The sequence below is a fragment of the Anomalospiza imberbis genome, chromosome 8 (assembly GCF_031753505.1).
Source record: "Anomalospiza imberbis isolate Cuckoo-Finch-1a 21T00152 chromosome 8, ASM3175350v1, whole genome shotgun sequence".
Lineage (NCBI taxonomy): Eukaryota > Metazoa > Chordata > Aves > Passeriformes > Viduidae > Anomalospiza > Anomalospiza imberbis.
Genome location: NC_089688.1, coordinates 25,815,397 through 25,836,508, shown reverse-complemented (window position 1 = coordinate 25,836,508; position 21,112 = coordinate 25,815,397). Strand labels below are relative to the sequence as shown.

The 21,112-nt window shown below is 38.9% G+C and overlaps 1 protein-coding gene across 5 annotated transcripts in view; it reads right to left on the bottom strand.

The window, feature by feature from the left end:
- Positions 1-21,112, bottom strand: part of RBM20 (RNA binding motif protein 20) — a 99,365-nt gene that overhangs the window by 74,707 nt on the left and 3,546 nt on the right. Inside the window, exon 1 of one of the 5 annotated variants that reach the window (XM_068198028.1) lies at positions 1,163-1,298. The exons of the other annotated variants lie outside the window; for them this stretch is intronic. Coding sequence (XP_068054129.1) covers positions 1,163-1,176 — 14 coding nt within the window. The 5' untranslated portion in view covers positions 1,177-1,298. Of the gene's footprint in view, positions 1-1,162; positions 1,299-21,112 lie in introns of those variants that run through there. 5 annotated transcript variants of the gene reach the window in all.

Sequence of the window (21,112 nt, the reverse complement as noted above, 5' to 3'; positions counted from 1 at the left end):
TTTTTAATGCATTCTAACAGTTTGCACAGAATTTGATGTCTTCCTTCTAAAGTTTCCTTCAATGCCTTACTTTTATGAGGGCCTATATTAAGTTTTTACCACTTATCTAACAAAATCATCTTTAAATAATGCACATAAATAACTTCTCCTTAAATAAAACATTATGTAATTGCAGTGGCCCTTCTTAAAAAGGAAATAAGAGGAAGTAACTGCTTAATTTTAAAACAAATCCCAAATGCACCACAAAAATACACATTGAAAGTACACCTATTGAACAAAACCAATAAATAAATTAATAAATAAATAAAGATGTTTATAAAATTTTTTATACTTCCAAATTGTTTACACTAATTCATGGTTTTAACAGATCTCTGTTTAAGGAAGAATGGTTCCCTATGGCTTCCTGGTCTCACTAGCAGTGTTCTCCCACAGCCCTGTAGCTCACTGAGCCTTGCTAGAGACTGTAATGAGCATCCTTAAAAACAGAGAAAAGTTTGTGACTTCTCCTATCTAGGTCTTTTAAGTGCCAGCACTATCAAGCAGGCACCACAGGACTCAGGAAGGATAAGGGTATGTTGTCAACAAAGGAAAAAAGAGATAAGGCCTTTGGTGCCCACTCCCTTGACCTAACAAAAACCCAGGGCTTGATATTGGTCTCCAGGTCAAAAATAGACTGTCTGCATCTGAAATCAGCAGAGAATATTTCCACAGTTATCTCATTCTTAGTCATTTTGCAAAGCACATTAGGCACTTCAGAAAAACAGCACCCATATCTGCTGTGGAATCATTTGGGAACAACTCTGAATGATATTTAAGAAAAAGCATGTTTTTCAAAAGCAATTAAGAAAAATAAATCCTACCCTAAAGGCCTTTCTCTTGTACATTATGCTTTCAATAAAGCATAGGTGTCTTCACCAAACCACTACTAACCCATTCCACTGAAAATTAAAACCAAAACACATATCTCCCTCTGCCTTCTTCACTCAATACAATATCCCACATTGAAGGCACAAATGCTTAACAAAAGATTGGAAAGCCACACAGCAGTGAGATATAATGCGTTCTCCTTCTTATCTATCACGGAAAAAATAGCATTAACTAACAAATGTTATTCTAAGTAATTTTAACAAACCAATATCATCAAGTCAAATGAATACACTACCTTTTCTGATTCATTATCTTTGTTTTTGCGTTTTTCTTCTTATAAAATTTTGTCTGCTCTCCTCTGATAGAAACTCAGTAATTCCCCATGTTCTTGCTGAGCACTCCTGTGAGTTCACACGGTTCAACTGCTTGTGTTGTCCAAGCCAGTATAGCTTAAACCCCAGTCAGCCAGGAAGCCAGGCAGATAAGCACTGGCCTATGGAAAATTTATCTTTTGAAAGGGAAGAGGGTGCTTGAAACAGAACTTAAGGTCAGGACAATCTGTAAGTTAATGTAAACTAGAGTTTGTAGAAGAAGGACCTAGTAAATGCGTTGAACAAGATTATCTGCCAGGTTCCACTAGGTGCTCCCAGTTACAAATCAATTAACTTTATCTAATTTGGATAGGCAGATTTTGGATACACACTTTCTCCACTACAGAATTTCATAACTGAATAATAAAATTAAATAAACCAGATTCTGAGATATGCAGTTTGATTAATAAAAAGGTGGTAGAATGCTTTTTAGCTGCAACATGCAGATTTCCTTGCAAACCAACAGAACAAAAACATTTTCCAGTGGAAGGCTCTCTTGCATAAGAAACTTTTTTCTCCTTTTTTTAAGGAAAACCTTCACTTTTATTTTAAAATCATATATTCTAAAATCATCTGTTCTATAGACTGAGTACTGACAGTTTTCCAATACAATACACAAACATAAATTTCAGAATGTGTTTTAAATTCAGTATCAGGAAGCTTTAGAAAATAATTAATATTTGCCTTTCAAAATCTTCAGGTATAATGGAATTCTAAGGCATTGAGTAGGTGCAGAGAGATCAAAAATTTCATTAAATCAAGGGGGGAAATCATATGTAAATAGTAACAGAAAGCACAGGTAGCAGAATTAAAGTAGTATTAAGTATTAAAGTAGTATTAAGTATAAGTATTAAGTAGTATAAAGTAGTATTAAGCAGTATTTAAATAATCACATTTGACAAAGTATCAGTGTATAGAACAAAACGAAAACACCCACTAAACCAATGAAATTAACATTATTCAATTACATTTCTTCTTGAATGTCACTTTCTCTTATTTAAAATATTTGTATTCACAAATTTGAACTAAATAAAATTACTGAATTCTATCCAAGCAAAATCTAAAAAAAGTCATTTAATGTAAAAAAAAAGTTTTTCCAGTATATACTCTAAAAAATAATTCAAAATACCACTAAGGAGATCCAGACATGCCTAAATAGCTTCCATTATGTAAATTAAACAAAATTCTAAGCTAAATATTATATATGTTTAGTTTAGAAGTGATAAAGAATTTGACCTGCCTGTCTCCAATCTGAGATTCTAACCCCACATTTTTCTTTTGACAGAAAAATTAACTCTGGCTTTTGGAAGAGGGTTTTTTTAGTGACATGCAAGTTTCTTGATGGGATTCAAATAAAAACATATGTTCTCCTTCTCCACTACATATATATCCAAGAACGGGAAACATTTTTAAATTTACTCATAAAATATCAGCTTCTTGAGCTAATGATTTCACCTTCTGTGCTCCAGATATCTAGAGAACAAGCACAAAAATGGGACATTTCTGTAGCTGTCTTTGATGGAAGAAATACACCAATAGAGTAAGCAAGAATGAGCTACAATATGAACAAATGTGAGACATTATTTTGTTAAATCTAAATAGAAAATATTTAATTGCAGTAAAATTGTCTGATGTGCCACAGTATGTTACTGTTGACCAATGGATGAACATCAGTGATTTTCCATTTTGCTTGTCCCATTCACACAGTTGCACATCACTTCCCTCTAACCTACTCAGAAGAGTCTCTGCATAGGACAAGACTTCTGGATGGTTATTGGCTTGTTCTTATCTATTATCAATGGGAAATAAATAAACAATACAGTTTGATATCCTGCTCTATGATTTCTGCAAAAAAAAAAAAAAATGTCTGTAAGTAGAACAAAAGACCACATCCTGTGACTGCTCCATAAAAGCTTCTCCCTTTAACAAAAAAGGGCAAGGTTAATATGCACAACCTGATGTTTAATGACTAAAGTGATTTATGCAGGATAAATGGTTTATGGTTTGCTCTGTAGCTTTCCTATAAAAGTTACAGTTTGACATGGCAGATATAGGTAAACACAGCTCGTAAGAAACAACAACAAAATACGGTACCACACTACTGATTAACAAAAATTGCCTAAATTGGATTAATTAGAAACTGAGAGCGGAGGTGGGAAGAAAAATGTAGGTAAAAATTTTAAAGGAACATTTGCATAATAAAAAAAAAAAATCTCACTCGTATTGCAATAATTTTTTAACCCATTTCTGCTAAAATGATCCTGGTGCTACTGCTGCAAATGAATAGATGCGTGGAAGTATTTTAACCATATTATGCCTAATGAATTTACTTCTAGACAGACAGCTTTTACACTGACATATAACTTTGCTCTTTTAAAATTAGAAGATGATGGTAAATACACAAAAAGTAGAAGTGAAGTAAAATCTTTTAAAAACAATGTCTTTTGACCAACTGATTTTCCTCCTGGCAGTACCACTTTAAACGGCGATGAAATTTTAAAAACTATCCCAAGATATCCAAATCAAACTCTGGGTATCTAACAAATTTCTCAAGTTTCTATGACTAATAGTGTATCACAGAGTTGATAGTTATGGGCTAAATGTGATCCTGACCTTTTGCGCTCACGGCTGCGAGCCCTGCAGTCTGTGCACTGAGCCAACACAAAATCTGTGCTTACAGCAGCACTCTGCGCACCAACAATCCTCCCAGGCAGGATCCCCACTCAGTTTATACCTCTTTAAAATACAGCAAAGGGTTCCTAGAATCACAGAAGGTTCCCTACTCCTCCTCAGAAAGGTAATGTATTTTACAGTTGCTCCCTCCTTCACAAGAAAGTACTTTTTTTTTTTTGAGGAGAGACCCTGTAATGCTAGAAAGCTGCTGTTAATAGAGCATTTTCAGGCTTTAGATAAATGTTACATTTCCAGAACATAAAGTTTTCTCTTTCTATCAAGTCTGAAAATCTCTGGTCTCTCTCAGTCAAACAAATGTTGAATTTCTATTCCTACCATTGTAAACCAATTCAGTGGGCTGGATTTCTGAGCAAAAACCCTTCCAGGTGTCCAATCTGCTGTGATTCTCTATGGCATTTCTTACAAACAGGAAGAAGCAATGGATATTTCTACTTTGTGCTTTATATACAAGGTTCAGCTGTTGAGGAAGAAGCAACCAATTATTACAGAAAAAAAAATCTAAAATCAAAAAAGGCTTCGTAAAGGAGAAGAAACTAGGAATACTGCAGATCTGGACATGGCAGGACATCAGGAAGACTAAAAAGATTTTGTATGGGATAAAACCTGATGAAAAAGCTGCTGAGGGGCAAAGGAGGAAAGGGAGAAGGTTTGTGGGAGAAGGGCATGAAAACAGCATCCTTCCAAGACCTTTTCCCCCCCGTCCCCTCTCTCAGCCCTTACATCACTGGTGAGCCCGTTCACCACAAACTCTTTGCAAAAAGAAGCAAAAAGGTTACATGAAACTGAGCATCACAGCTCTTCCCCTGGGCTAGGAGGAATATTTAATGAAAAATGTAATTAGGTCTCTGCTACTCTTCAATTTCCAAAAGCCACTGTCATTAATTTTGTTTCAGAGGACAAGCTGAAGCAATCAGGATGGCAAAGCACTTCAATCACCAGAAACACTGCAGTGAGCAAAGACAACCTAAGCCAATAAACAAGCCTGGCTGAGTGACTACAAACAACAAATGCTCCTTACAAGCAGCCAAACTGAAGATCATCAGGAAACTGTAAAATGAGACATGTGCATCATGTAAACCTCTTCTCTTTCCACCCTTCCCTACAAGGCATTGATCTGACACTGAACAGTGGAATTCCCCAGAGTCTTGATAAAGGAAAAATAAAAACAGATAGCAGTTAATCAATGCCATGCATGATAAAAACCAGATGAGGGAGTCACTGGGCAAAACAGCATCACACAACCATTACAAAAACAACTGTGCTGGAAACTGCTCTTCTTTCCAGTGTTTCTCAGCTCCTGTTCCAACCCTCCTTGCCTGAAAGCCTACAGACAGGGTAGAAAACGCTATGCCAGATCATATCAACTAACCCAGTGATCTGAACCTGCCAATGGCAACCTATGGGCAGATGGTCCATGGATATTTAGACAATCACAAGATACTAAACCCACCTCAGGAAATTTTCTCATTTCCAGAAGCTAGTTAAAACCACGTATTTATGTCTCTTTTGCTGTTTTTCTCTCCACCCCATTTTTCTGGATTCAACCAAAGGATAGGATAGCCTAAAGAAGTGCCTACAAAACCCACTCTACAGGGTAACTGCCAGCAGACTGAAACCTCCTACCCCAGACCTCATCTCCCTTGAACACTTCTTGTATGTGGGTTCAAGTGAGAAACCCTACACAGCTGAATGTCAGGATGCACAGGGAGTTTTCCTTCCCCATGTACTCCTCAAATCCTCCCTCTTCACAGCAACACTGCACCTGTCCCAGCACAGTACCCCTGGCGCCTTCAATTAATGCTGAGAAAATCCTGAGTTAAGTGCCTACTTAAATTTGATGGCTTTGCCATTCAAATGATGGTCTGTCAGCCTAATAAAAGCACCAGTTAGTAAACAACATTACTGCACGAACCCTGGCAGAATTATGAGCAACTGCAAGCTGCAATTAATTTGACCTTAGCTACCATGCCCACACAACCAGTGATGCTAATGCTGTGATTTTATTTCAGATCAATGTAAACAGCAACAAATCAACATTCCTGCCATTTCTCCAAAGAAGAATCAAAACTACCCAGTGCAGCTAAGGGAATTTGCAATTGAACAGATGCAAACTACTTCATAGCCCTGAGGAAAATGGAATTCATTCACCAATGTGTAGCTTGAGCTAAGCTAATCCGAGTTGCATATCCAGTTCTCTAAGAGCTTTGAGCAGCAATCAATCTTCCTGCATTCACCAAGTGATTTGTTAATCTGCAGTTTTCATAACATAATAAAGAATATATGGATTAACCAGCTATTGTTCATAACAGCCTGATGAGCTTCTTAGAGTCTCTTGGTTACTTACTGAGTATAACAGTATCCAGTGCAGTGAAACAAACTGGGCAGTATGAATTACATCATGTTCTACCATCTGGAAAGCATTACAATATAATCACTAATACTGTGAAGCCTCCTGAATCCGTTCTTCATTTATAATGTGACTGTTTGAGTTCCAGAAAGAGCATCTGAAGAGTGATTTGTAAAATATGTTACCGAAATCCTAAGTAGGATATTGTTCTTAATAAAAACCATACCTAAGTACAAACTCGATTTTCAGCTTATATCCTTAACCAATTATGTACCAATGCATATCTCCACTGGTAAGTTTTCTTGCTAACTCCATTCTTGCAGTGGATTTGTTAGCTCAGAGAAACCATACTGGGATAGAGCTTTCCAGGGCCAGCAAGGTGATTTGAATATTCCCCAGCATCTGCTTAGCACCCTCTGTGAGGGGTACAGAGAGACTCAAAAGAGTGATGGCATTAGACAACCAAACAGAAAGCTGGGTCACAGCTCAGGGAATGGGTGGGACAGGCTGGCAGCAGGCAGAGCCACTGCAGTCCCAGGGGCTATAGGGTATTCCTGGTCTATCCACCACTCCCGTGCTGATGGGCAGAAAAAACTGCTCATGGTCAGCTGCTGAAGAGAAATGCTGCCCTAAGAATGCACCACAGAGCAACTCAGCAGACACTGTGTTTTGTATAGTCACAGGTGCCTTTAGTGTCACCCACTTTTCCCAGGAGTAATGTCCAGCATCCTAGCTTATTCCTGGCCCAGGATGCACGTGCTGCAGGGCTCTCAATACAAGAGAAGCCAGCCTTGCTCCTTGCCAGCAAGGGACTAGCACAGCTTCTGACATGCGAAGCAAAGTCTGCGCAACAGCCCTTAGATCCATTTCTGTGAAACTTGTTCCACGGCTGAAAGCCAACAGGGGTCAACAACACGCAGCAGTTTAGTTTCACAGTGAATCCCCTTTACAAATAGCCCTGGGCTGACAAATCCCACCATGCTCCTTAAGATATTTTTTCCAGTAAGACAAAGCCAAGCCCTTAACAGGGCAACCTGCAGAGAGCTCAGTAAATGAAACCTCTGGATTGGCTTTCCCAGGAAGCCATTCCCATTTTACTTCCAAGACTTCAGTATCCCTAAGGAGATAGGCAACAGAGTGATTATTCACAGTTGAAGAAAACATATCTATGTCTGTGTGTGTGTATATATATATATATATATATATATGTATATATATATATATATATAAACACACACTCTCCATACAAAGCCACATTGATACAACAATCTCAACTCTTCCATGATCTCCAGCTCTTCAAACAATCAGGTCAGGCTAACCTTGTCACAAATGTATTACAGATGTGGTAAAACCTATAGAAGGAGTACTTTCTAGAAGTTTCTGTAAAAGTTAGGTCATGGGACAAGTCATGCAATAATGTGAAATCTCAACTAGAGAAAAAGCAAACTATTTGTTTCTAAAATTGTGCCTTAGAAATATAAAGCCAGTTTCCACCATATCAATGCTTTGACCCAGGCAGCCCCAGACATTTGGTAAGAAACCAAGAGATCTTTGGGACAATGTAATTTATCTCATACGTCGGTGTTCCAACACCGATTTTACACAATTGACTGGTGAAAGGAGCACAGGCCTTTTTGGATGGCACAGCAGCTGTGTGGGAGACCAGGAGTATTTATACATTGGGAAAGGTTAGTAATATTAATAGCTAAAATTGTGCATAATCTTTAAAACAAGAGCTCCTTACAAAAATAAATCTGTATAAAAGTGCACATACACACCCCAAAAAACACATGCACGCATAAAAATGTTGATGTATTACACACATCTCTATTACTAACACTAAGATAGCTGTTTTCTATTCCACCTGCACCATATGCTGCACAAGAAGGTCTGCTTTCATTATCAGATCACATGACAGGAATTTTGCCATTATTTTTATTCATTTCAGTGAAAAGTGCTTTATGACCTGGCTCTTTAGTTTTATTACCCACTTAAATAAATACAATTCATGTGCCATTTTTGGAATAAGAAGGAGGATGTTTCAAATTCTTCAAATTAAGTCTACTATTACAACTATTTAAAGCCCAAATATTAAGAAAAATTTTATAGTCTTTTTAAAACCAAATGTTTAGCTCAGCTAATAAATCTGTTAATCTGAACTCTGCAGCATTCAAACAAATGGATAAATGCTCAAGCTGCTAAAAAAAAGATAAGAGTTTCTAAATCTCTAGTTATTTAACCCCATCTGTTGAAAAGGATATTAGAGAATTCAAAATGTCTGCTTTAAAATAAGATAAAGCTTGTAAGATATTTTTAAACATGCATAGATATTACAAAAAGAGTTCTTTTTGCCACCTTGAGAAGTGCACTTTTAAGATCATCTAGAAGAACAATCAGCAATTCTTCTAGACTTGCATGCATTAAATTCTCCTTTCCTTTTTAGTCCTCTTCAATCAATGTTGAAGGTAATTGCTGTCCTGATCACCAGCTCATATTGAACAGATGAGCACTAATAAATCAAAAGCTGTCCAGATCTCCTACTGTGGATCAACATATACATGATGGCTGCTTGCCCGTGACTGGAAATCCTTCTGATAGCTTAATGCTGTCAGGTGCTTCATTTCCAGTGGCCAAAACATAATGTAATATTCCAGAGAACAAAATTTTCAGGCTTCATTTCAAGCACAGAAATATGTGAACACCATTAAAACCCATTGATTTTGCCAAGATGCTTTTGTCAAGCATGAGTTTCACTAATTCATTTACAAAAATAAACATACAAAACTAATCACTTTAGAAAGCTAAACAGCAGCAGAAGATGCAGACAAAGATGGCAGAAGCAGAAGTTCTGCAGGTACTGTTAGTCTGGCATTTTTAACATTGGACTACAGTCTCCGTTGGAGAAAAGACAATCTATTAATGTAACTAGCATTATTTTTTTTAAGTATCTATGTGAACATCACATCTGTTTTGAAGTCTGAAAATTAAATTTTACATTTCTCAAAGAATAAGCGGTCTGTGTATTTCTTTACAGGATGTAATATGCTCACATAAATCTTTGTGCTGACAATTTTTTAATCTGAAGTAAAAAATGGGCAGCAGTACAGGAGAGCATGAACAGAGAGACAGCAGCCAGCCAAGGCAGGAGGATTTACAGAAGAGATGGTTTGCCAAGGGTTTTCTGGAGAGGACAGGGAGGGGGTGGAAGCTTGGAACAAATTAATGGGCAAACTGTTCCAGGCACCAAGACTGGCACGGGAAGACGTGTCCAAAAGACTGTGACTCCAGGTTTGTGTTACTTAGCATCACTGTCTGGCTATCTAACTATACTGACACTAACCACTGTGAATAGCAACATGTTTCTCACCAGTGGCAGAAATGCGCTGTCATCCAATACCCAATTCTATGAAATCTCCGGAATTTCTGGTAAGCAGATGATGTTCAAAGTGAGAACAGTGAGAACAGCAAGTGGGGTTTGCCCGGGCACATGTAATCACATTTACTGCCACGCCCAGGCACCAGCCACCCTAAAGACAGTTTGTAGCAGGCCATTTACTCACTTAGCTGTGCAGGGTGGGAGTGCAAATAGACTCCCATGTGCACGCTGCAGGAGGATGTGGATGTTGAAGGGAATGCCTTTTGAAATTGATCACCTCACCCAGCTTCATTTACCTGACAGAACACAAAGGACCCCATGCAGTGGAGCCTGATCACTGCTTGGCCAGACAGGGGAAACTGCTGGGAAAACTCTTCCCAAAATCTCCGACGCCACAGCTACTCCCCACTGACAAAAGCAAAGGAACCGGGAAAACACTGAGAAGACTTCTTCCATTTTGCACTTTGGTTAGGAGCAAGAGCAGTTACATGAGTACGCAAAGAAGCGCTGTGTTCTCTCAGGAGTGTCCTTTCCAGTGACAGGGGTCAGTCGGGAATAAGTCACACAGCCTGTGCTTCAAACAGCTGAAAGTCAAAAAAGTCAAGGGACAAATGCCACGGGGAACAGAGACACCCTTTTCCTTGGTAGCTCTGGGTGCAGCGCTGGGTTCTGAACACCGTGTCCATGGACGGGGTGTTAGGGGCGCTGAGCTGGGAGCAGAGGCTTTGCAGGAGGAAGCACACCCTCTGCAGGCTGAGACTGTGCCGCTGGAAAACAGCAGCGCTCCAGGCAAGCGGAGGCAGCTCCGTTTGAAAGGAAGTTGCACGGATTTTTTTCAAACTCACTGAAATGCAGGAAGAAGAATGCAGTATATCTAAATCAGCAGAAAAACGGTACAAATCTACGGTATATAAGCAGTTCCACTGCACCTCCTGTTCTGGGATCATCACATCACCCTTTTCACACAAACAAAAGAAATGACATGAAACCAAAATAAAGTGAGAATAAGCTCACACAAAGCAAAAGATGTGAAGAAGAGAAAGAATAAAAAGGCATTCCCTTTAATTTAATTTGAATACTTTTTTTTTAAGTGCATTTTCTCATTATATTTTCCAGAAGAACACATGGAACAGATATACAAAAACCTTATCTACTTGCTAAATTTTAACATATCAAAATAGATTTTAAACACTTACCATGACGTTTCCATCACTGTAAATAATAACAGAACTACAAATTAAGCATAAAATTAATTAAACAAACATCAAGTAGCAAAAGTGTGTCTAGAGAAAATATTAATATAATTATAGCTCAGCAATTTGAGAAGAGAATATTTTGAATAAGTAGGTAATTAAGTTAAGAGAGGCCTAAAGAAAGATTTCACACTCACATTCATATGCTGAAGCAGTTTAAAAATAGAGAGCAAGAACTGCCTGACTTCATGTTTTAATTTTAGCTGGGTGATGAGCTGGTCCCAAAGACAGAAAGGGACAGCAGGATTTTTTCTCAGCAAAGTGCCCTTCGTATTTTTATGTGAAGGAAATGCAGTATGTTCTATTAATATCCTGTTGTGGCCGTACATAAGCCTAGGCACCCTTTCAACCAGGAAAAAGTTCTGGTTTGCTTCTTGAAATCACTTCACTTTCAAAGACAAACAGCAGTTCGAGAACGTTGCTACTGCTCTGGCCACTTCACAGGTAAATAACATCCACGCAGGAATAGACACTTTGTTTTCCCATCAGTCACCTACTGCAATTACCAAAGCTGTAGTTTTCTATCATGAGGAGGGAAAAGCAAATGATTGAGTTTGCACCTTAACTTCATTCTTATTTTAATTAAGAGTAGGGGAAAAATGTCAACACCAACCAGAAAGGCGGGTGGGTGCAGGAGGGAAGAAATGTTGTTTGACTTAATGCTGGCATAATGCCCAGGCTCTTCCAAGGAAGCTGGGAGAAATACACCGACTTTTCCCACATAAAGGAAGATTCTTCCTCTGGGTATGGTTCCCTCAATACATTTCACCTTCCTGACACTTCTCTGATTAACCTAATCCAAGCAAAAGCTCCCCCTTTTGGGTCCCTGCCCATCCAACACTGTTTCAGGCTGGCAAATTTTGACAGAGGGGCAGGACTGAAATTCTTCTTGTTCAATAGCACCACATTGAAAACTTTTCTGTCCTTCGGGGAATGGTGGAAATGAAGGCTAAACAGCTTGTAGATTATTTTTTTGAAATACTCTTCCCAAATTGTGAGCTATGCAAGTGAAGGTCAGATTCTCCCCCAAATTCTCAGGTGTCACAAAAGCACATTTTTAACTAAGACTAATTTTATTGATAGATGACAATGGTTAGAACCTAGGCAGGAGTCTGAGTTAATCCTGCAGTGAAAACAAGCCTGCTGAAGTCTCCCATCCTCTTCCACAGTTACATTCCCTTGGTTGTATTTTAGAGCAACAATCAGAAAGATCCCCCCTCTTACACTTGGCATTTATTTATTGATTCATCTGAAGGTCCACCTATAAAATTTCACATGCATTAATACTGGTCATTGATTCACTCCAACTCCTTCTGTGAACAAGCATTTGCAAGCTTTATTTGCTAGGGAAGTGAAATGCAAGTCAGTTGAAATTTGCACTAACAACCTGCTGGCCAGCACTTCCTAGGTGAGGATGCCCTGCCATTATGATCTTTAGTGCACTGCCTCAGTGAACCGTGTCCCCAAAAGCACAGAAGGACCATGCCATCCCTTTTAGTGACTGCTTCCCATCCATTCAGCTCTTGAGGAAATAAAGCAGAGCACAACACTTAGGCAGGTGAGCCTAGGAAGATGTGTAGTTTGTTTACACTCATATAACCGATATCTTTTGGTTTTAATCTTAACACAATTTTGCATTTTTAATTACCATAATGTGTTTTTTCCCCCCACAATCCTACCTAACCCAATCCCAATTTATGTTAGAAGTCCCATACAGTTCTGAAAACTTTTCTCCATTATGCTGTTCAGACGAAGGTCACTGTCTTTTCTCCCAGCAGAAGCATGCTCTGCATTTCATTTGTACACATGAAATGAGCTCATTTACTCTTATCACTCCTAGCATTTCTAGTTTAAGTGTCAGATACCAAAACAGGCCCAGGCATCAAGAGCACTCTATCCCCACCATTGGAATGACAACTTCCACTTGACTTCTTGCATCAAATGCAGTTAAAGCACTTGAAACTAAAGACTGAAGAGATGACTAAGTCCTTTTGTTTTACTGCAGACCCCTCTATTTTAGAGATGCTCCCTTGCAAGAAGATTGTCAACTGATATTTTCACTTTCTCCTGCTTAAGTTCAACACAAAGTTTGTAGGAAGAGATCATCACTCACTGCATCACTATTTATAGTTACTTACTCTATCGTTATCCTAACAAGACCTTAATCAACAAAGCTTCTGATCCTCCTAAATTAAAACTGTAACATGAAGGCATTTTTGTTTGAAAGAGATTTTAATATAAATGAGATTTCTGCTTTTCTTGTTCTAAATTTAAAAAAAAAATTGAAAATTCAAAGACCAATTCTTCTTCAATTCCATTCCTAAATCGTTCAGATAATGATTCTCTTTCACCCTCCTGTGTAAACAAATCCTTCATGGATTCTAGATATGAGAGGTTGGTTTTCTGTGGCAGAAGACAGAAGATAGAAAAATAAATTGAATGTCTCTGAAAAAGGAAAAATTCCCTTTGAAAGAGTTCACTATGCAGACACACCTTCCTTCTACACAGCCCTCTTCAGCAAGGTAATACACCAGACTCCATCAAGGGGCAAGGACGTTTTTGGAAAGCAGTTCCAATTCCAGAAGGAAACATACAAAATATTCATTGCTTGCTCAAACAAGCAGTCAAGTCTGAGATGGCTTCAGAGCCCGCCCAGCAGGATCTAAATGCCGGGGAACGATAGAAACCTCTCGGGCTTTATTAGGCTGTCTGGCAGCACTATAGAAGCAGCATTCTCCAGGACTTACTGAAGATGCAATGCAGTCCCTACAGCACTGGCTTTCCTGCATGTGAGGGGGATGTGTTCTCCAAGCCAGCTTCCCAAGTGATCCAGAAATACTCCCACCATCAACGCCTGCTGCCCCTGCCGCTGCCACCCATGCAGTTCTGTTCTTAGAGTAGTGCTGACTCCTAAAAGCTGGCCACTCTGCCAGCTTCACTACAGATAAATAAGTACAATTACCTCACTGAACTTAAATTAAGAGCTGCCTCTCTGTCTCACACAGTTATATACAACTCTGTCATGTTCATGTTTGAAGATGCATTTTTTCCTGCTCCCTTGATGGTTTTGTTGTTTCTTAAGAACAGTGGCTGGAGGTGGAGGGCTAAAAATTATATAATTAAGTCTCCTCAAATTACTAAAATGTCTAACCCCAGATCTGGGGTCCATTCGTCACAAGTGACACTCTTGGTCCGTCTCTGTTTTGTCCACCAGGAGCCAACCAGCAAGCCCTCCTCCCACGCTGTGCTATTTGTGCAAACTGCTAGCTTGGAGAAAAAAAGTAAATAAAAAGCTGGTTTACTTATAGTGAGGTCCCCCTGGCATCCAGCTAAGAGGTGAGAAAACTAAATATAACAAACATAAAACTACAATTATTGTAGGGGAGTTTGCCAGAGCCGCTCCGAAGCTCCTAATGGTCTGTTGGGGATTTATGGATCAGCTGTGAAAATTTACTCACAGCTAAAACTTGCCAATCAAGTCCTTGGCTTTGAACACTGCTACCAACTTCTACATAATACAGTTTGAGATTTCAGAAATGTCAAAGCAAATCAGTAGGTTTTAATGCTTCAGAGAAGGGTACGAGAAAAATCTATCACACTAAACAGACCAATAAGTCAAGCATGCAGAGGCTCCCTTCTGAGTGTTTGTATCTTTGTATAAAAGGTTCTTATATTTTTACAGAGCAGAAGGAGATTACAAGTGCTGCCAAAATACACAGTAAGAGACAGTATGTTGTACAGAAAAGACTACAAATTGCTGTCTTGCAGTTTAAGAGCAGATTCTCTCCATAAAATTTGCCAGCGATCCAGAAAATATTATTTGCTGATATTTTATGTTCTTGCCATATGGATGGGGATATAAAATTTATAAAAGCTTCTCTGAAGTTGTATCTGCTATTTTCATGTTATTCCATTTTAAAAGGGCAGCAAAAATAACAAACAAAAAAATCCTGAGAACTTACACAGAAAGTAAAGCAAGTAGCCAGCTTAGATGAGAGATATAGGACCATGCTTTATTTCTCCCAAAAGCTCAGCACAAATGAGAAGACAGCAGTGATGGCCCCCTGTAAGGGCAGCGCTGTGCAGAGGAGCTGATGGGCTCTTTGTAGACCCCTCTCCACCTCAAACTCTGCAAATCCCTGCAGCTGGTGAGGCTTCAACACCCCAGAGTACTGGTTTGAAAACATGTCAGACCTCTAATATGCTATTAAGAACCACAAAGGAGCATGGATCCATACTCCTCCCTGCACAGATCCATACACTTTTACAAGGGAAGTTTTAATGCTTCAACATAAGTTAACTTTCTGTTATTTACTTTGGCTTCTACTACATTAGGTCTCTTCTGTCAGCAGTTACCCCAAAAAACAAACACTAAAGAGTCATGAAGCCTTGCAAATTTAGATGATAGGATCTGATCCTTTAAAGCCTTATACATATAAATAATCCTCATGTGTATGAATAAGGCTTTAGAAGATCATAGCATATACACTATATCCAAAGAGGAATTCAAGTCCTATTTAACCACTGACAAACAAACTCTTGGCCACCTAACATTATTTATGCAATTTATAACATTGTTATGCTATAAATTATCTTATATATTTATAATATAAAGACATATTGCTTTACTCTGCACAGATATACTTTAACCATCTACACAAAATTACAAAGTCACTTCTAGCCCTTCCAAATTTCGATTTAATTCCTTTTTTTATTGGAAGGAATTTTTTTATTTGGAAGGAAATTCAATCTTTTAGTAATCTGCAATGCACAAAACCTAGGTCGAACAGTAATGATCCTAAGTCTTGTAGAAGTCTGATCTACCAAAGACACATGACATGTGATTAATTTAAATTTTATTGTCAAATCTGGAGTATTTAAATAGCACTTTTTTATTCACCAGAAGCTGGGAAAGAGGAGGTATGTTCAAGTGCAGAAAATGTGTTGACTTGGATTCAAGTACCACAGAACTCTGACTATTTTATTACAACACTTCACCTATGAACCTGTTTGTCTATGCCACACACAGAGGTACCTACATAACCACCTCAGTTACTATTCTTCTGTAGTTCTTACAAACATGTCCACCTCTAGATGCAACAATGACACTTTGCTAAGTGCAATGCATGGCAGAGTAACCTGAGGCAGACCTCCTGGTTCTTCTCAGAGAGTCAACAAAAGATGCCAACAAAAGGGTTAGCCCTGTCTGCACCATGAGAAGGTGTTGCTACAGAACACAACAGTGTCCTTGAATGAAGCAGTAAATAAAGAAAAGAGGCCAATGTTTGGTTGCGAGTTGGCAGGACAGTGGAAAACTGTAGGTGACCTTAAAAGAATGTGCCCTGAGAGGGACACAAATGGATGGTGCAGAGTACATGGATAGCAAGGGTGTGAATGTTAAGATGTGTTAATGGAAGACTTTGAAAGATAAGAGGAGCCTAAGGCTGAAAAAAATCTCATCCTCTTTCGCTAATATTTCTCTCTATGGTTTCAGGAGATGACAGTCATCTTTTCTCCAAATGCCATCCTTAGTCTGAATTATGAATAATCTCAGACAGAATTTTATGTGGAGGAGCAGAGGAAACCTCTGACAATCACCAGAATAGCATCCAAACTGCAAACCACACAAATACCAATAGCTGTGCCCAGCTCTGCAGGGACTGGAGCAACCTTCTCTATACCAGAAGTTAATCTGCTCTCACTCTACTTCCAACAAGAACAGAACGAAGGGTGAGAAAGACATTATTACAATATTTTCTTAAAAATGAGGCCAAAAATAGAACAGTAAAAGTTGGTCAGTGTAAGGAACTGCACGTGTCATCAACCTACGAAGCTACTTAGCACATCTTCCCTTAGAGGGAAAACATGTTAATCAGCAGAGACAGAAATAAGATTTGCTCCTGCAGAAACAGACAGTATTTTTTATCTCAGTAAAGGCAATGTCAGCCATCAAGCCACTTGTTGAAGAGGTACTTAAAGCCTGTTTCCTAAGACAAATATTAAAATATAAGTAAAAATGCACTGCAACTCCTGCACATTTCCAAAGTGGCCCTAACTCACAGACACCATCAACTCACACATGTCTGCACATGCAGGAAAAAAGCAAAGCCATGACTCACAAAACTGTAGCTTTTGACACTACCAAGTACAAGACATTTGACATTTCTTGAATTCTAAAACTCTGCTTCCTAATCTACAGAAAATCACAAGTTTCATGGCAAGTTGAGGAAGTTAAGACTAGATAACACCAGATGCTGTTGTTATCTCAAAAGCTGGTAAGTCAGAGAAGGAACCAGGTGATCAGGAAGCTGTCAGGGAGCTTGCTCATAAACTGCCCAAAATGCCATTTTCTCTGATCATCCTGGCCAGCAGGAGACATTACTAAAGGGAACACAAGTTAAAGACCTCCTTATCCTGTCCCTGCCTTTTCTTCAGAAGAAGTAATTCAGAAGTGGAATCTCTCTCCAAGGAGTGATTGTCATTAAGATTTCACATAACACAGGCGTTAGTGTTAAAACCGTGCAGGAGATAGACTGCTCCTCACAACCATCATAGCTACGGATTCCTGTCGCCCCCAGAGTCAGGCAGTGCTCATGGCATCTTTGGAGCACTCTGCAGAGGCTGGTGGAACAGCTGCACATCTTTAAACAGCAGAAATGGCAAAGAACAAATCTGAAATGCATCATTCGTGCAACAGCCACAAAGAACAACTCCACCCTGGTCCTGCTCGTTGCCTGTTCAGTTCATCTCCCAACAGAGAGATGGAGAAAACTGACAACAATGCATGCTCCTTGTAGTTCCTTAGATGCATAAGGTAATTGTACCACAAGCTGCATAATCAGCATCGGTTAAACTCCCATTTCACAAGTGAGCATACACACACCCAGAAATGCAGTTCTCCTGATACAAAGTAACTGCTTGTGCACTCATACCTACTGATCCTTAACGAAAACAAGCCTTTGCCCCCTTCCTGCAACAGAATACCCGATGCTTTTATTCCGCTTTTCTTCTAAATAGGCAAGAGGCATTTGTAAAACGGGCTAGGCTTGAGCTGTCAGAACAGGACAGATATTAAACGTTTCTAAAGCCCAAAGGGAGACGTTTTCTAGTTTCCCCCTGTGTGTCAAGTGACAGCTCCACTGTGATGGGTCATTAGCGTGACAAAGGGAAAGCAGCTGGACACAGAGAGGGGCAGAGGCTAACAGAGCGATTACATCCTTAAATCAACTATAAAATGTTACAAAGGATGAAGAGGAGGAAAAAAGGGAGGAGTATATTCAGGGGAATAAAGTCAGTTTGATGAAGTGTCTAGCTGCAAATCATATGAAATGAATTCATTTAAATAAAAGAAAAATCAAGATAACTTACTCTTCTGAGAAAGCAGATTCTATTTGAAGAAGTATTTTAAAGTGATTGACATTATTATTTCATGCAAATAACCCATTTTTTCCATCCTAAATAAATTTCTACCGTCCCTATGAAGTAAAAATGAATCTTTGAAGATCTAGTTTCCTCCCATTTTGATAGCCCCCAGAAAGGATCAGAACTGGTTACTGAGGTTTTTCCCATCTCCATTTTACTTTCCTCCAAATGAGATCAGGAAGATTTTAGCACCACAGCAACAGCAGTAGCTCAGCAGGTCACACACAGCTCTTACTGTGAGGTGCACACAAGCTCTGAAAGGACAAGTGGTGAATTAAAAGGAAAACTAAAGGAACATATTTTCCAGCTTTCCCATTGATGGGAACAGTACATTAAATTTCCAATAAAAAGCAACATCCAGGCAACTGAGTTTTACTAAAGAGGACTCCATTGCCATGTGTTGTATTCCAAAAGTCATTTAATATATTTCTTCTTATAAATTACGCATTATTTAAATTTTCACTAAAGTTGGCATCAGTGCTGTTACGTCTCTCTCCACTAAAATTTGACATTTCTGGGCAACTAAGAATAGACTGATAACTAATAATAAAAGTCAGATTACTTGGAAATGTTTGCATGCAATACATTCCTTCTAAATTCTTTTGTTCTAACCCCTTTCTGCTTTTGTACCTCTGTGCTCTCTCTTCAATCTTTTTATTTTGCCTTTCTGCCAGTAAGCTGTTGGGTTTTAAATCAGAGATTAAAGAAAAAATCAACCAAACAGAACAAACCCAAGTTCCAAACTCCACATTTTCAGTCATTTTTGTTTAAAGCAGAGAAACTCCATATAATTAAGTAATCTTAAAAATTTGGGTCACAGCTGATATAAAGGAGGGGTCATTGCTTTCCATCAAAAAAAGAAAATAAACTTAAAAAGAAATTTTAATTACATGACTTGAAGATAATTATAATCACTGATGCTGATTTTGGAAAACAACTAAACTTAAAAGTGAAGCATCCTCCGTTTGTCCCTGTCCCTGCCCCCTCCATTCACACACACATTTGGTACACACATTTGGCATTTTAAGTCCTGATTCTAATCTCAGGTGAGCTGTAAGAAGAGTCTCAGTAATTATACAGCAAGAAGCCAGACAATTCCAGAAAAACTGCATTTTCCCCCACTGCCTGTTTCATAATATACAGAGACAATAAATGGGAAACACAAGGAGGAGCTTAACAATGTGGGTTTGCTTCCCACATTCCCTGGCGAGTCCCACACCATGCTGCTTTCACAGCTCCTGTCCCTTGTTTTGGTAAAGCTGCTCAGCTAAGACAACTACAGCCCCGTCTGTTTTGTTTTCATCTCTAGTCAGGGCTGTTAGATTTGTTTCAACACAAACTCTGTGAGTTTTCAGAGCCCTATCAGGTAGAGAAGAAACGGAGATTTTGGAGATGTACTTTAAAAAGCAAATAAGTACGGAAAGCCTGTATCAGTAACAGTAAGAAGAGAAACAGTAAAACCAGTGTTTCTCCTTGTTAAGTAACAGCTTAGCCTTTGCCATATATGCCAAACTATTTGCCATGACTAATGTATATAATGGGAGTACATTTCATATTTTATCTCTCCTGAGAGACTTTGAGTAGGGGAGGGGGAAAAAAAAAGAAAGGAAAAGGAAAAAGAAAATCCCACACTACACTAAACAAACAGACAATGATGCAAATAAAAAAACCCCGTGTTTAACATAATGGGTTAGAGTTTAAAAAAAAAGATAAACTGCAGATAATTTTTCCCAACAAGTTTTCTCCTTGCTGCTGTAGGGAAATAAAGGACTCAAAGCACTCAGCACCCGCCTGCTTCCTCCTCTCTGCCCCCAGAACTGGCACAAACTGATGACAACTTGGGCGCAGATGTTGGAAATTCCATCTTCCTTCCAGAGGAGCTCAAAATCTCCAGGGCACAACCCTTTAGGAAAAAAAAATATTAATTTTGCTTTTCCCTCCATTATTTTAAGGTGCCTTTTATTCAATTTGTAAACCAAACATATATTCCTGTATCAACACAGGGAGTTAAAAACTGCTCCATTTCCACTGGACAGATGTGACCCATGACAAATCATTGGAACCAAAAGCATACAAAGAGTTGGATTTCGATACAATGAGGTCTCCTATAATCAGAGTTTACTCATGGCAAATGTTTTTGGCAAGAACTCTCTTAGAAAGCACTCTTCATGCAACATCTCTATAGTTAACCCACAGCCACCACTCAGTCCTTTCTCTCAGGTATTTCCAGCTAGTTGCTCTGTCAGACTGCAATGAATCACACACCTGGAATTATTAATAGGAGTCTCCACTCTCTCATGCTGCTTAGCCACTCCAGCCAATCTAACAGCAGGTACTAAAATTCGTCACACACTGACCTGTCATCTAAAACTTACATTTTGCAATGCAACTGCAAATTATAAATAAAACTTTCAAACCATATACATTTTCTCATAAGAGCAGACTTACCAAGAGAGGGGGAGAAAACCCCAAGCCAACAAACAATTCCAAACACACATTGGTCTTTGCAGAGATATCCAATACGTGTTTCACTTGCTGACACTACAGATCCTACCCTGCATTTTCACTCCTTCTACACCACTGCAGCAGAAACTGGTTATGAACACCGGCCAACACCATTACAACTGCTGTTCTTCTCAGTCTTCTGCTTTATTTCACACAGAAGGGTATGTTTTTGTAAGTCATCCTCTGAAGCATGTAAATTCAGGTTTCCCTTTCCCAGCAATTTCTTATTCTCAGCTCTACAGCTTGAGGGCTTTGACTGCAATAAGGCTTTTAGTTT